Below are 14,051 nucleotides of genomic sequence, written 5' to 3'. Positions count from 1 at the left end.
ACTAAACTGTTGTTGTCTACAAGACTACAATGCACTGTCGATGACATTACCAATAAACGTTAACATAACAAAAGATTTTTCGGGTACATGTACAAAACCTTTGTTGTACTTACAATGAATGTTTACATTGAGATTCGTGTCTCCATTGTTCTACATTTGTTGCTACATTTGAATTCACTTTGTTCTACATTTGTTGCTGCATAAACACAAGCTTGCCGTCGACTGTAGAATCTTTTATTGAAATGCTTGCTGGACTGATTGCTGCTGTCAATCATTTTGTTGTTGAATGGAGTGTAAAATCTACACATTATGACCCCTGAGGCCCATAAGGAAGTGGTTGCTGGTTGAAGCCTGCAGTTGGTTGCTTGAAAGAGTTCACTTACTATGTAAAATCGGACGGGACTGTCTGAATGTGGTTGTTGACAAGAGTTGGTTGTAGGATAGAGTTGGTTGGATGGACAAGTTTGACTGTACTTACAAGAACTGTAGAAGGACAAACAGTCTATATGAACACAGGAAAGGTCTGAATACAAATATATCAGGTGCTACCATTTAGATCCCTAGTTACTCTGATTTTTTCAAAGCATGATGACATGAAAGCCTTTACCAAGATTTTGAAGATACGTATTTGACTCATTTTTATTATCAATGTTGCTGTGACATATGTAGATGGAAGATATAAAATAAACTTCAATGTGTGCGCTATCTGTTGAATCCTCCCATGTTTTTCACACCTTTCATCCATAGATTAGGCCCCCCACATAGTCAGTAAACATTCTCAAATATACAGCTACCAGTAACGAACTCCGTTTTGACCGTCAAGGAAGTTCTAGCACAGTAATTCTATTCAAATTAAACTATGAGGGCTTTGTTTGAATGTACATCAATCATGCATACTACCACAATTCATCATATAAAATATGCAAGTGAAAACTCATTTTCTGGACCCTGCCCCCACTGTTGTGGGAAGGACAAAAGATTTATTCAGGATTGATGTTTGTTTGAATAGGCTGAAGGAATGGCTCATTTTCTTAGCAGGGGGTTTATTGATGAAACTGAGCAAGAATACGGGTGAAAACTACTTCCATGCAGCTCCAACCATGATGCCCTTCCCTGGATTCGAACCAGGGTCTCCCTGCTACCAACTAATTGGAACCAGGATCTCAACTGTGAGGCTGCTACATGTTGAGTTACAGGGACATCCTTATATGCCTACGAAGTACGCTCACAAAAATCAAACCAGTTTGAATCAAATTTGAACAAAATCTAATCTAAAATTGTAGAGGCACGCATCATCCAGTGGTAAGCGATCCTACCTAAAGACAAAGAGGTACATGTAGGGACTTCAAATCCCTGCTGTTGTCTCTCACCTGACATGCACCCTTCTGGAAAGGGTTGCAGTCCTTAGGATGGGACATTAAGGTCAACTGTGCTTGCCAAAAAGAGCTGGGGGCATTTCGCTGGTACACTGAACCTGTATATTTCATTAGTGTACACACCATATCTGTCATCTCTGTCACTACCTGTGGAAATTAGCTCTCTGGTTCGAGATCATTTTCCCTTTTACCCAAATTCAATTTAAACCTGATAATCATGCCAATATGAACAGGGTCGAATTTTGTACCTCCACCCTCCTCCCAACAGTTAATATATGACACCATCAGCCTGAATGTACCTGCCCAGTCAGGGAGCTCATTACCTATGAATGGTACTGCCTCCTCGGAGAAGGGAATAGATTTATATTGATTCTCAACCATTTGGTCCAGCCTGCCCATACACAACACACCGACTGCATAAGGGCCAATCTTCTCCCAAACCACTTTTGTCATGTTCAAAAAATGATAAGGAGACTTGGCAATGGGGTTGTGTTTTCCTAATGCAGATCTGGGTCTCGCTGTTGTTATTCAGAGTCAGTTCAGACCTGCACTTGTAAATGTATGTACAGTACATGTATGGTTACCAAGAAGCCATACAATATTTTATGCCAAGTCCCTCCCATCTCTCTTTGTGGTTGTGACTTCCTTCTTCTACATTTGGCCACCATCCAACTACATCCTGCTTCTCTCTTCTGCTATCCTGACAGTAGAAAAACATTTCTTATCATCATAATCATGTGTAGGATGCTCTTTTTCTCAATGTACAAATCAAACCCTTAACGTTCTGTTAAAGTGCTGGCCAAAATTCTGTTATTTCAAATTTCTTGAGTATCTGAATTTTGAACCCGTAAACACATCACCTGATCACAACAATCCACCATACCAGATCAGTTATCAGTTCATCATCACAAACTAAATACCGCCTAATCAAACAGTATTTCTCTATTATTCTATAATCAGAATTCATTCTGCTAAGCCACATCCTGCACCATACCTCGAGCATTGGAAACTTTAAAACTGTATGTATGACTATTGAAACCATTGCACTTGAGTCCTTTGCAAAGTCCAAGGACATTACATATAATGTCCTTGCAAAGTCCTATCATCATTATCATTATCACCGGATTTCAGTGTATTTCCACTGAGGTGGCCCGTCATTGTTAAGTTATAAAATGGTGTGAATGCTGATGGTTGTAAAATGGTCTAAATGATAGTATAGACGTTGGGTTTGTTCTGTGTCTGGCAGAACCAAAATAACTTGAGAATGACATAGAAAACACAAAGACCTCTGGCACTATAACAATTCAAAAAAACTGTACAGAATAATTTTGTTACACAATCAAACCAAATAAAGTAACACACTAAAAAATTTTAACATCCAAATAATTGAAGAAAAAAAACAGTAAGCTTTTAGCTATTTTGAGAATTCCATGAAGAATACATTAGAGCAGCTCACAATACCAGTATTACTTATGGGAGGGTGTAGGTCCTCCTATTGGGGTTTATAAAATTCCATGCCAGCTGGTGCAGAAAAATGCTTAATCCCAGAGCTTACCTGTGGACCTGAGGGGAGCTGATATAAATGCCATTCAACAACATTCACTCCACATCATTATGATGGCTTTATTACAGAGGCTTATTTCCAGGAATGAGGGTATTCCTGGGAGGTATGCATGTCACAGTTGCTGTTGCCTGTGGCTCTACCATCTATGTGAGCAATAACATAAACAAGAGTTAAGTTTAGAGGCTACAATAAAGGATGTGCCTTTTAGTTTTACAAAAGATGCAGGACACTTTTGTTTATAGACTACAACACTTCACAGAGCATCACCTTTATTTCTACAAGACCACACCATGAAACCAGTAAATAAACTTGACCTGGCCCAGCACTTACAGTAAAATGACACCACAGCAGAAAGAGAGAAAGCATATGGCAGATCTGTGCTACCTGGAATCCCTCCTTATTTAAGTTATTACAAACCTGAATTTGACTGAATATTGAGGTAATTACTTGGAACAGGATATACCTTTGCCATTTGATTTTCACAATCTGTTATATGTGTGTTATGACTCATGTAGGCTCTCTGGGACGTTCCCAAACTTCTGTGTGCATATGTAAATTAGAGTACATTATCCACACTTTATACATTATATATACATCCACCCTCTCTGGGAGAGACAGCATTTCAGCAGCTGGTAGGGGACATAATAGGCTTGTTTTGTTACCTTGCCGAAAGTTGTGCTTTCATGTGTGGGACCTACCCTTGGGCCTTTCCAGGGAGCTCAGCTATCTGGCAACAGCTGGGCTTCCAGACAGGTTTTATACACAACTGGTGCACACAGAAAATCTACTGTTTCCCCACTCCCCATATAAGGAACACGTCAAAAGGATGTGGAAACATCCTTCTCACTTTTCACTCCAATACATTTCTGTGCAAGCTTTTGAAACAAAGTATCTGTTTGTGCGAAGTGTCGAGCATCAAATAATCCTCTGTAGCACTGGTAATCCTGTTAAAACTGGAGACTGTACTGTAATTTCCTAATTTTAATATTCATTCCTGTCTTGAGTGATGGTGGGATAGATTGGCAGCGAAAACTGGACAGGCAAAATTACATGTACATATCTACCACGGGGAGTTACCTTCTACCATCTACCAACTTGTTACTGGGACAATAGAATTTCAGAAACATTGGAAACCTGGTGAAGGAACATAAGTTGCACAAAATATTGTGATGTTTTGTACATGCTCTATCTGCCATCAGCATTATGATCTACAATTTCCCCACAACCAAGGCTATGGACATAGATGTGAACTGCTGTTTGGAACTACTGTACATGTATGATGTAGTACTTTGGTGCCAGAAGATGTAGATGCACTAGTGGGTGTGACCCTCTCTATTTACATTACAAGTGAGACTGGTGTAAGTATCAAATTCAATCAAATAAACTCCAACAACATGCAAATTTGATTTCAGGCCTTAAAGTGGAGACATAACAACTGTGAAAACAGACGTGTACAATCTATCCAGAAAATGAAACAAAGACCTAACCACACTTCACTGGAGCAACGTACTCGTCAAAAATGAACTGCACTTGACCCATTTTAAGGATTTTCACGAATGAAGTAAGGAAAAGTGAGCTTGATGTACAAAAGATCATAAAGATGGGCCTGTCGTCCTTCAATGTCCTCTGTTTCAATGGCTTTTGGATCTATAGTCCTGTGCAAGATCGCATACTGGGATAAATCGGTTTGGAAACTTTGGTCTAGACCGTACAGTAGTTACACCTTATGGTAGACCACTAGCATAAAATGCAGACATGATTAATTATCACAGGGGCCTCTTCATTAGATCGCTGGAAGCATACTTGTATATGGACATGAAGGATGTGACATGTTGTTCAATGTTGTTAAATTAAAAGAACGCTATGGGTGACCGAAACATCTAGAAAGAGAGGGTGAACTTAGTCCGGGCAACATGCGCAATGTGATACATGAACATGTAATAAACCAGGCTGACATGTACCTACAAGACTTTAAATTAAGAACTTATGCAGAAGGACAGTTTCACTGGTTGAGTCAAGTAGATACAGGGCTCTCTATGAATGATGAGGCACCATCATATTCATACAAGCAGCATCATACAACAAGTAACATGGAACTTAATGTCTCAAGTTCAAACAAATTTTCACCAAAAACATCTGTGACTGACGTCTTCTCCTAAATTGAAGCCGTAACCACAATAATGTCACTTTGTGAACAGGATATTTGTCACAGAAGCACCCCTCCCTTTCCTGTGCCCCCCTCCCCACCTCCTGTGTTGATATTGGACATGATGCTTGCTGCATGCAAAATATATTATGGACTGACCCGCTGAGTTAAATTTATGCCATTGGGAAAATGGCTATCAGCAAGCTGTGTGTGTCTACAGTACCCACCCCCACACACCAGGGTATGGGGCCAGCTGGAATGATTTCCTGGGCCTACAGCAGAGTTCAAACACACTGTCACTGGAGCTGGGGGTAAACCTCCTCCAAGTGTACACAACCATCTATCTGTGTGAAATGGTGACCAACTAAACACCCGAAACCATCTTCTGTGAGGGCCCTAGCGGGGTTTGCCTTCATGTAGAATTCTGACCTAAATGTGAACTTGCTAGTAGGACTGTTAATTAGGTCTCGGATATTAGAAGTCGTTTACACTCCACTGATAAAACGTTTCCTGGGTATCGTCAAGAGCTCATATGGCACCCAGCCCTACTGGCATTCCAGAAATTTTCCTGCAGGGAAAATTCCGTGTTCCCTTTCCCTCCCTGTCTGAGCTAGCTTCCCGATGATATTCGTTCCTACTCCACCCTTAGCTCCATAACCAACACACGGGAGGCCCGCCCGCAGCAGCCCGCAATGTTGACGACTGGAGATGGGCACCAAATGTTCCCCTCGCAGCTGCAGGGCTCAGCCTGGGCCCAATTTATTTATCGACCTCCTGATGTCAAACAAAAGTGGATGAAAGCAGGCATTCCGTGACACCAAAATAAGTCATCTATACAATGCAAAACTCCACCCCAGACAAAAGAAAAAGACTGCCTCTGTCAGAAACTCAGACGATCTGTAAGCTGTAAGAGAAATGATGAATGTAAAGCAGGGCGGAACTTTGTTGATGGACAGTTACGACATTCCTACCTCATCAGTAGCAGTTGTGTTCCTCGGTGCCAGGGGCCTGGTTGGTCGGCCCAATTTCGTCCCTGTGCGTTTAGCCCTGCGTCTTTTGGCTCTTTTATTCTCTGCTGGAGACATTCTACTCATCTGGCTTCACGTAGAAAACCCAGTGAAGGTGGATTTCGGTATGAAATACAGTTAAAATTGTGTATCCTTCTTGAAACCCGACCCAAGTTGACACTCAGAAAATCCAATATGGCGAATACATCAACTTTTACCCGGCATGCCCCGCGCGTAGATTGGGTGCATACATTTATGAAGAGGGGGAGGCAGGATTGAGACATGATATGACATCGTTTGCATGACATATGTTTACACCTGCTTGATTCATTGCTGCAAACAGGAAACGTACGTATCCCACGCTCAAAGCCAGTATTCAGTCGTCTATAACTGCTTTCTGAAAGAAGATAGCTTACATTGAAAATAAGACCATGAAGGTACTAAGGAAGGATGATCAAGAAATAAGAAATCATAAAGATGACGAAAAAACTTTTCCACAACCCACGGTGGCAATGGATGGAAAGAATGAAGTGATCAGCTTTATCTGGCCTTTCAACCATAACTATTAGAATATGAACTCTACAAACACTTCTCTCTTTAAAGTTGTTTAGAGTGTACTGATTTATTTTAACCCACATGAGGGTCTGCATGTTCTTTTCCGTATTGTATGAAGGCGTAGGCAGCATATTTTTATCAATTCCCGTAAAAATTTCGTACGAAAAGCCAAATTTTATATAATTGATTGCCTTCCTTGATTTTAGCATGATATGTAGGGGGTTCTTCTAAATTCAGCATGGAGCGTTATCGGGACCACCACACCACCATCAAACCCCATCCTTGCAGACCCTCCCATACTACTATTCGCCAAGCAGAGGCTTTGATCGAGAGGAGAGGGACGTGAAAAAATCCAGGACAAAACTACCTCTCTCGATTGAAGCGTCTGCTTGGAGAATACCATACTACTACAGTACTCCTTTGGTGGAAAGATCATCTAGTATGTGTACAACTGTGTTATGTGTTCTGCAACCATTTTGTCTACTGTTTAAAGGAGTATTCCACTCTGTAAGCGGGAATTGTCATTCCTCTGAGAATGAATTGTTATCCTTGGATCTAGTTTGTCTTGTAAAATTTACCATGAGTGGGAGCCTGAACGCAAGGCGCTACATGATAGTGATCAAGGCATGAAACCCCCCAAGGACCCATCCAACAATCCCAGAGTTCAATGCGCGGTGCGGTACCGAGGGGAGGGCTTGCCAACATCGAGGGAGGGCATGCCAGCATGGACCCCGATGAGAAAACAGGTTGGTACTGGTATAGATGACGATGCTATGAAGTTCAGGAATACATTTTTGAGTAGACCAAATGTGTGTGCACAATCGTTATCAGAACTGCCCGGCCAGCGCTTTTCGATTTTATGTTGTTGTTGTTGTTGTTGTCCTTCTGTAGTTTTCTACACGCATACAAGTAGCCATTTTAGATAGCAAAAAGGTATTTTTAAGAATGCCCAAAACTCTGTATTCCAAGAGCCGATGCACTTCAAACTTGTTGTGTACATTCCTGAATATATGATAGTCACTCGGCTGTTTTTGTTAGCGTATCAAATGAACTCTTAGCTAGAAATTCGGGCCAGAAGATGGCTCAGTTATCATCGACGCCATTTTACCTGGGTATGGGACCTACAAAAGGCTCCTCACTATAGTGCCAAAATCTCTGTCCTCCATAACACCAGCGACTTCAGAATTTGTGTGTACATTCCTGAATATATGATAGTCACTCGGCTATTTTCGTTAGCGTATGAGATTAACCGTTAGCGAGAAATTCGGGCCAGAAGATGGCTCAGTTATCATCGCCGCCATTTTGCCTGGGTATGGGACCTACAAAAAGCTCCTCACTATAGTGCCCAGATCTCTGTCCTCCCAAACACCAGCGACTTCAGACTTTGTGTGTACATTCCTGAATATGTGATAGTCACTCGACTATTTTTGGTTAGCTTATCGGCACAACCGGTAGCGAGAAATTTGGGCAAGAAGATGGTTCAGTTATCATCGACGCCATTTCGCCTGCCATAATGGTGACCTACATTCAACTCCACTCTAAAGTGTCAAAATATCTGTATTCCAAGATGTGAGCGACTTCAAACTTTTTGCGTACATTCCTGAATATATGATAGTCATTCGACTGCTTTCGGTAGCTTATAGAGTCAACCGATGGCGAGAAATTCGGGCCAGAAGATGGCTCATTTCTAATCGACGCCATTTTGCCTGGATGTTTACATAATGGTGACCTACATTCAACTCCACACTAAAGTGCCCAGATCTCTGGATTCCAAGACCTTAGCGACTTCAAACTTTTTCTGTACATTCCTGGATATATGATAGTCATTCGACTGCTTCCGTTAGCTAGGCACATCAACCGTTAGCGAGAAATTAGGGCCAGAAATGGGCTATGCAAGCAGACGTGCTGATTTGTCATGGACTCCATTTTTTTTGTTATTGACATTTGGTCTGGTCTAAATTCAACTCCTTACTTAACTTCTCAAGTACCCGAATCTCTGTATTAGACTTCAAAATTTTTGTGTACATTCCAGGATATATGATAGTCAAGCTTTATGATTGTTTTAACAATCATATAGCTTGACACAATTTCTCGCAAACTCTATAAGCTTTCAAGCTTATAGTTATAGAGTTTGTGAGAAATTGTGTCTGTTGGCCACACTATGTCTGTCTTTATGATTTCATGATTGATGCGTATATTTTCAGTAAATACATTACTGTCATTTTGTTTTTTTGATAGAAATGGTAAGGACGCCAAGGAAAGAAAATCCAAGGAAAAGCCCAGGGAAACGCCCAAGACAAAAGGTAGTGTTTTTTTTGTATAATTTATATAATGTAGAAAATGATGTAACATCTCTAGCTTGTTCTCATCTATGGACACTTACTTCTTGCAATGACAACATTGAATTTTATCTAGGGCTCGGCTGTCATATTGTGTGTCATTGGTAAGATTACTTCTTATGGTAAAAAAGAGGGAAAAAAGTGTATGATACTAGCAGGGCCTGACATTCATTGTTTGGATAATTACTGCACTGGTACCGGTGCACCTAACCAGTAACCTAAAGATGTAAGTGTACAGAAATATTTTTGTATGCATAGCATAGAATAGTAAACAATGAATTATAAACCTTTTCTTAGAGTGACTTTGAAATTCTATGGCTAACTAAACAAGTAATATAATAATGTTCTTTGTTTTTGGACAAAATGTCAAGCTGTATAATACAAGTAGTGTACAATCGTACATCTTCATGATTTTTCTTTTTAATGTGAAGGAAAATTGCCGGCTTAGCATTATTTTGGCACCTCTGTATCAATGAATTAACTCTACGAATCACAAAGATGTAGTTGACTTCAGAATACATTCTCTCTGCAGGTGATCTAAAGTGGCTTCTGGGCTACAGCAAAAGGCAAAGGGATGATGTGGTGAAGAACATCTACGAGAAGGACTACACTTTCAGAAGAATACTGTTGGAGGCTGTCGTGCACAGGCGCCGGGAGTCCAATGAGTACTGGGGGGACCAGGTGCTCCCAAAGCCAGACTTACCCCCCTAACATTGCCCACATTCCCAGGCCAGACAAACAGGCAGCTATTGCGCAGTACCAAACAAGTTTTGAAGACCATAAGCCAGCCCCTTTATATGCTCAATCACTCTGTAGTCAATTTAATTTTTTTCCTCATTTTTGTACTGATTTTTTTCAGCATACATGCCTTACATGACTAAACTACATGTATATGTAGTTTATGTTTTGGAATGTTTTGAAAATTCTGGTGCTGTCTCTGGTATAGACACATAAAATGTGCAAATACTAGACTATACATATTGATGCTTGAACATGTAACATGAACATGTCAACAGTAGTTTACATAATATAGGTCCTGGTAGATACTTAGTAATATACTGATGTCATATGTCACAGGTTATGTTTATTAGATTGATGAGGACAAGTTGCCAATTGTATATCCATTGGAGCATTTTATTAATAAATGACCTGCCTACATATCTCAGAAGGTAATATTCCATTTTACAACCACCACACGTTTATGTGTGTCCAACAATACTGTCTCAAATGTAAACACAAGCCATTTTTAAAAATTATTCAGAAATATAATTGTATATCCTTGTAATATACATGTATATGTCTTTCTTGCTGTACAACTAGTTCAAAGGAATGTAGAAATAATGATACTTGGACAATAGCTAAGGTTTCCATTCGGCCTGCCATATAAATTTAACTATAAACCATGAATATATAAAAATGAATACATACAGGTACTAGACAGTTTTTTATATTTGGTTGAAACACACCTGTTATGCAGTGTTAGAAGTTTGGAAACCCCTGTGTACATGTAAGACTGTCATCAAGTTTGTTCTTTGACTTACCAGCTAAACGGTAACCCTCACCCTAATTCTAATACTTACAGTATTGAGTTAGAAGAATACAAACTGATTTATAGACCAACTGGACAGGTGATGGCGAAACATCTTAGCAGCAAAATGTCCTAATTCTGTAAATACAATTTTGGCCTTGATATCTAAACCTACATGCTCTTCTGCTCACCTAGTGACCTACTTATCTGCCTCAAGAAAACCTATGTATGTCCCATCTTCAGATGGATAGGCCTGCCTTATCCTGCTGACCACACAGAATAGAACCACACGGCACACTGTTCTTCCAAGGCGTCGTTTGTGAACCCAGCATGTGAATTGTCAGTATCGTAAGATCCTGGGAGAAACAAAAAATGCATGTAAATTGTAATGTTACATGTTTTTTTCTTGTATCAAGACTAATAACAAGTACTCTACAGAAGGACGAGAATGTTGTCTTTTTTATGATTTATTTATCCAAATAATATTTCCCTTATCCTTACTACACATCTATTTGAATATGTGCACAATATTTTCCTTATCCTTACTACACATCTATGTGAATATGTAGACAATATCTGGCCATTTTTGTTTAGTCTGATAATTTTCAGATCTTGGTATTGCACTGACAGCCCCCCTCCCACACTGTGTAACATTTTCCGACTTTTCACCCTTAGTAATGCAAGTAATTACAAAATTACTGTCCATTTCTTCACACAAGATGCATCAAGAAAGCGTATTTAAAACTTCTCGGTACGTAATATATCGGGTTATACAGTGGTACGACTACTATGCAGCCAGCACCCCAGGTAAGAACGTCGCAAAGTCCGCCTCACGTTTTCGTGAGCTTATCATGAGTCCTGACACACAGGTCGATGTTGTAGATATGCAAAATAAAACGGACAGAAACAAAGTAACATTATTTACCTATTGCTCAATGGCACTCTGACATCTTGTATTCCAAGGTTATGTCACCGTATAAGTGCAGACCTCATGAGACAGAGGGGATGGAATTCCTCGTGTAGCTCCCCAGGATCTAGCCGCGAACCCTCGGCCTCCGTCTGCTCACCGCGGCCGTCCTATGCCGCTTCTGCTTTTGTGGCGGTCCCAGCTCCAGCGGAGGCTCCGGCAGGGTCTTCTTTCCAATCGCCATTCTCTAATTGTCCTGAATCATGTTCAGGCTTAAAGGCAAATGGCCTGATGTCATTAGGGCCCAACTCATCCGAGTCTGTGGCGGCCATGACAGTTTTGTCGTCTGTTCCGTGTTTGGACTAGTGCGCATGCGTAAACAGCAGAGTAGAAAGAGCGGGTCTGTGGGGGATTACATGGATTTGAAAAGGATTACTGTCGAAAAGTTCTAAGAGGTAATTCAGTCAAAACTCGGGCGTATTTGTTTTTAGAAAAGCATAATTTATCAGAAAAAAATACCCGCTTACTGAGTGGAATTCTCCTTTAAGCCATAACCTATGAAAACTCTTATCAGTCAGGCATGTGTGATTCACATTCTACTGTTGACTTATGTAGGGTCCATGCCATCTACTGCTCACTCTTTCTGGACTCCCCTCAGGACTAATAAACTTTGGTTTAAAGCAGACCCAATAAGTCTTTTCCCCCCTTAGAATCCTTGTGGATATTGGCCTCGGCATATTTACAGTTTGGACCCCTCAGAAGCTTTCTTTCCAACTGCAGATTACAAGTATATGTGGAGGATACTGTGATGCTTTTAATAAACCAATACCATAACCCCTCCCACTAAATTCAAAACATAGAAATACAAAATAAAAACATAAAAGATTAAAATGTTTGATGGACATGCATTATTGGAACTACAAATTGCTGTGCTATAATTGGTCGAACTGCTAATTTTGATTGACAGTCAGGATTAACAACTCAATGGGAGCCTCTGTCATTAAAGAATACAGGGTATGACTTTCTTTGACACAATAAACTTTATTGAACTGGAGCCACATCATATGTTATTAACTTATCAATGTAAAAGAGAAACACAAAATCTAATATATGTTCATATGTAAATGTTGTACAGTATATCAATACTTTACATCTCCAAAAGTGCTCAATAGATTTCCTTGGACAACATGGAGAGTTCTATATTATCCATTCACCATGCAACAGCCCATTTTCGGACAAACCTGAACTTAAGTTAAAAGGAAACTAGCTAGCAACATATTGGAAGAAATTGTTCTAGTAACAGTTTGGCTTTTCCTGTTCAAATCTTAACATATTAATAAATCTGTACAAGATACAAGTTAATAAATGACACCATAGTCAGCACTATTTCAACTTCAAAGATGTCCAGCCATAGTGATTGCAATTTTTTTATGAGCAAAAAGGAATTCATGAAACATTCCCAAGTTTTAACTCATTTTGGTCTGTGCATTTATGTGCTTTTTTCTTCTAACCAGCCGGTATTTTCCAAATTCTTCAATGAGATGTAACAGATCATAGAAATTTGCAACAGGTCCAGATCTGCTTCAACTGCAAGATATTTGAAAACAAATAAGTGGAAACGAATTTACACCATAGTACCAGTATCAATCTTGAACAAGTTCTCTGTTACATGGTAACAACGCCTTGCATAGCTGTAGCCTCAGGTGCCTGTTAAAACTTCTCAGTGATTCAGGGGTCCATCACCGTGCCATTATTAATAACTTGTTCAATTTCAGTTAAACCAAGAAGACAATAGATAAAGGTCCCTTTCATACATCTTCTGAAGCCTTAATAAATATCCTGTTTCACCTAGAAGAAGTGTTTTGTTATTTCCAGCAGTACCTTGGAAGTTTACTATAGATATGCAGATTTCAAAATAAGTAATACAATGTATTCTTAAACTACCAGATGACATAATTGATCAATACACATTCCAACATAAGCCCAATTCTTGATCCATACATTTTAAAAAAATCATAGAGGATCTCTTACATAATGAGAAAAAAGAGAATCCCTTGAATAGTCTGATCTCCCTACAATGTCTTTAAAACATACTGGAATAAACTATTTGGTACAATGTATACCCAATAGCACTATTGCAGTGAATTGTGTTGTCAGGCGAAGGAATGTATCCCCTCCACCATGAAGCTGGATGGAGAAACCATCAGTTGGTTGGGGTTTGACAAATGCCATGATTGTGACCACAAAGCCTTACTTTGAGCTGCTGTTGTTTCATGAAAAAAATAATGGATGGGTAATCATTAGCCTGGTTGCCAGACCCCCGATCTCTAAAATGTCTATCGCATGATAGATATTTTAGAGATTGGGGGTCTAGCATCCAGGCTAGGTAATTGGAAACTTGGGAACAACCTTGGTTTTTATTTACAGTGGAGTAGAGTAGGGAAACTATACATGTAGTGTTTTTATATGAAGATGGGATGGATCTGTCTCACGGTTAACTTCTTCCTACAGTTGGGACATTTCTTTTGTGTCTGCAAGGCTTCCTTCAAGCAAGTTTCACAGAAAACATGTCCGCACACCGTTGACATCAGCCTACGACCTGTAACGCGGATCTGTTTCTCTTCGTCTA

The 14,051-nt window shown here is 39.9% G+C and overlaps 1 protein-coding gene and 2 long non-coding RNA genes across 4 annotated transcripts in view; 1 reads left to right on the top strand and 2 right to left on the bottom strand.

Moving 5' to 3' along the window:
• The window catches only part of LOC136430702 (protein FAM193A-like), a 30,514-nt gene extending 24,210 nt beyond the window's left edge, over positions 1-6,304 (bottom strand). For both annotated transcript variants that reach the window (XM_066421509.1, XM_066421510.1), the window contains exon 1: positions 6,058-6,304. In XM_066421509.1, the coding sequence (XP_066277606.1) occupies positions 6,058-6,180 (123 nt within the window). In that variant the 5' untranslated portion in view covers positions 6,181-6,304. The remainder of the gene's footprint in view (positions 1-6,057) is intronic.
• Positions 6,305-7,129: 825 nt separating this feature from the next.
• LOC136430700 (uncharacterized) lies at positions 7,130-10,817 on the top strand. The gene is made up of 3 exons (XR_010754925.1): positions 7,130-7,394; positions 8,887-8,951; positions 9,520-10,817. It is a non-coding gene; the product is annotated as an uncharacterized lncRNA (long non-coding RNA).
• On the bottom strand, positions 10,352-11,969 carry LOC136430701 (uncharacterized). The gene is made up of 2 exons (XR_010754926.1): positions 11,441-11,969; positions 10,352-10,871 (listed from the first exon to the last, which is right to left on the bottom strand). It is a non-coding gene; the product is annotated as an uncharacterized lncRNA (long non-coding RNA).
• Positions 11,970-14,051: the final 2,082 nt, after the last annotated feature.

This window comes from Branchiostoma lanceolatum, chromosome 3 (genome assembly GCF_035083965.1).
Source record: "Branchiostoma lanceolatum isolate klBraLanc5 chromosome 3, klBraLanc5.hap2, whole genome shotgun sequence".
NCBI lineage: Eukaryota > Metazoa > Chordata > Leptocardii > Amphioxiformes > Branchiostomatidae > Branchiostoma > Branchiostoma lanceolatum.
This window is presented reverse-complemented; position numbering and strand designations above follow the sequence as displayed.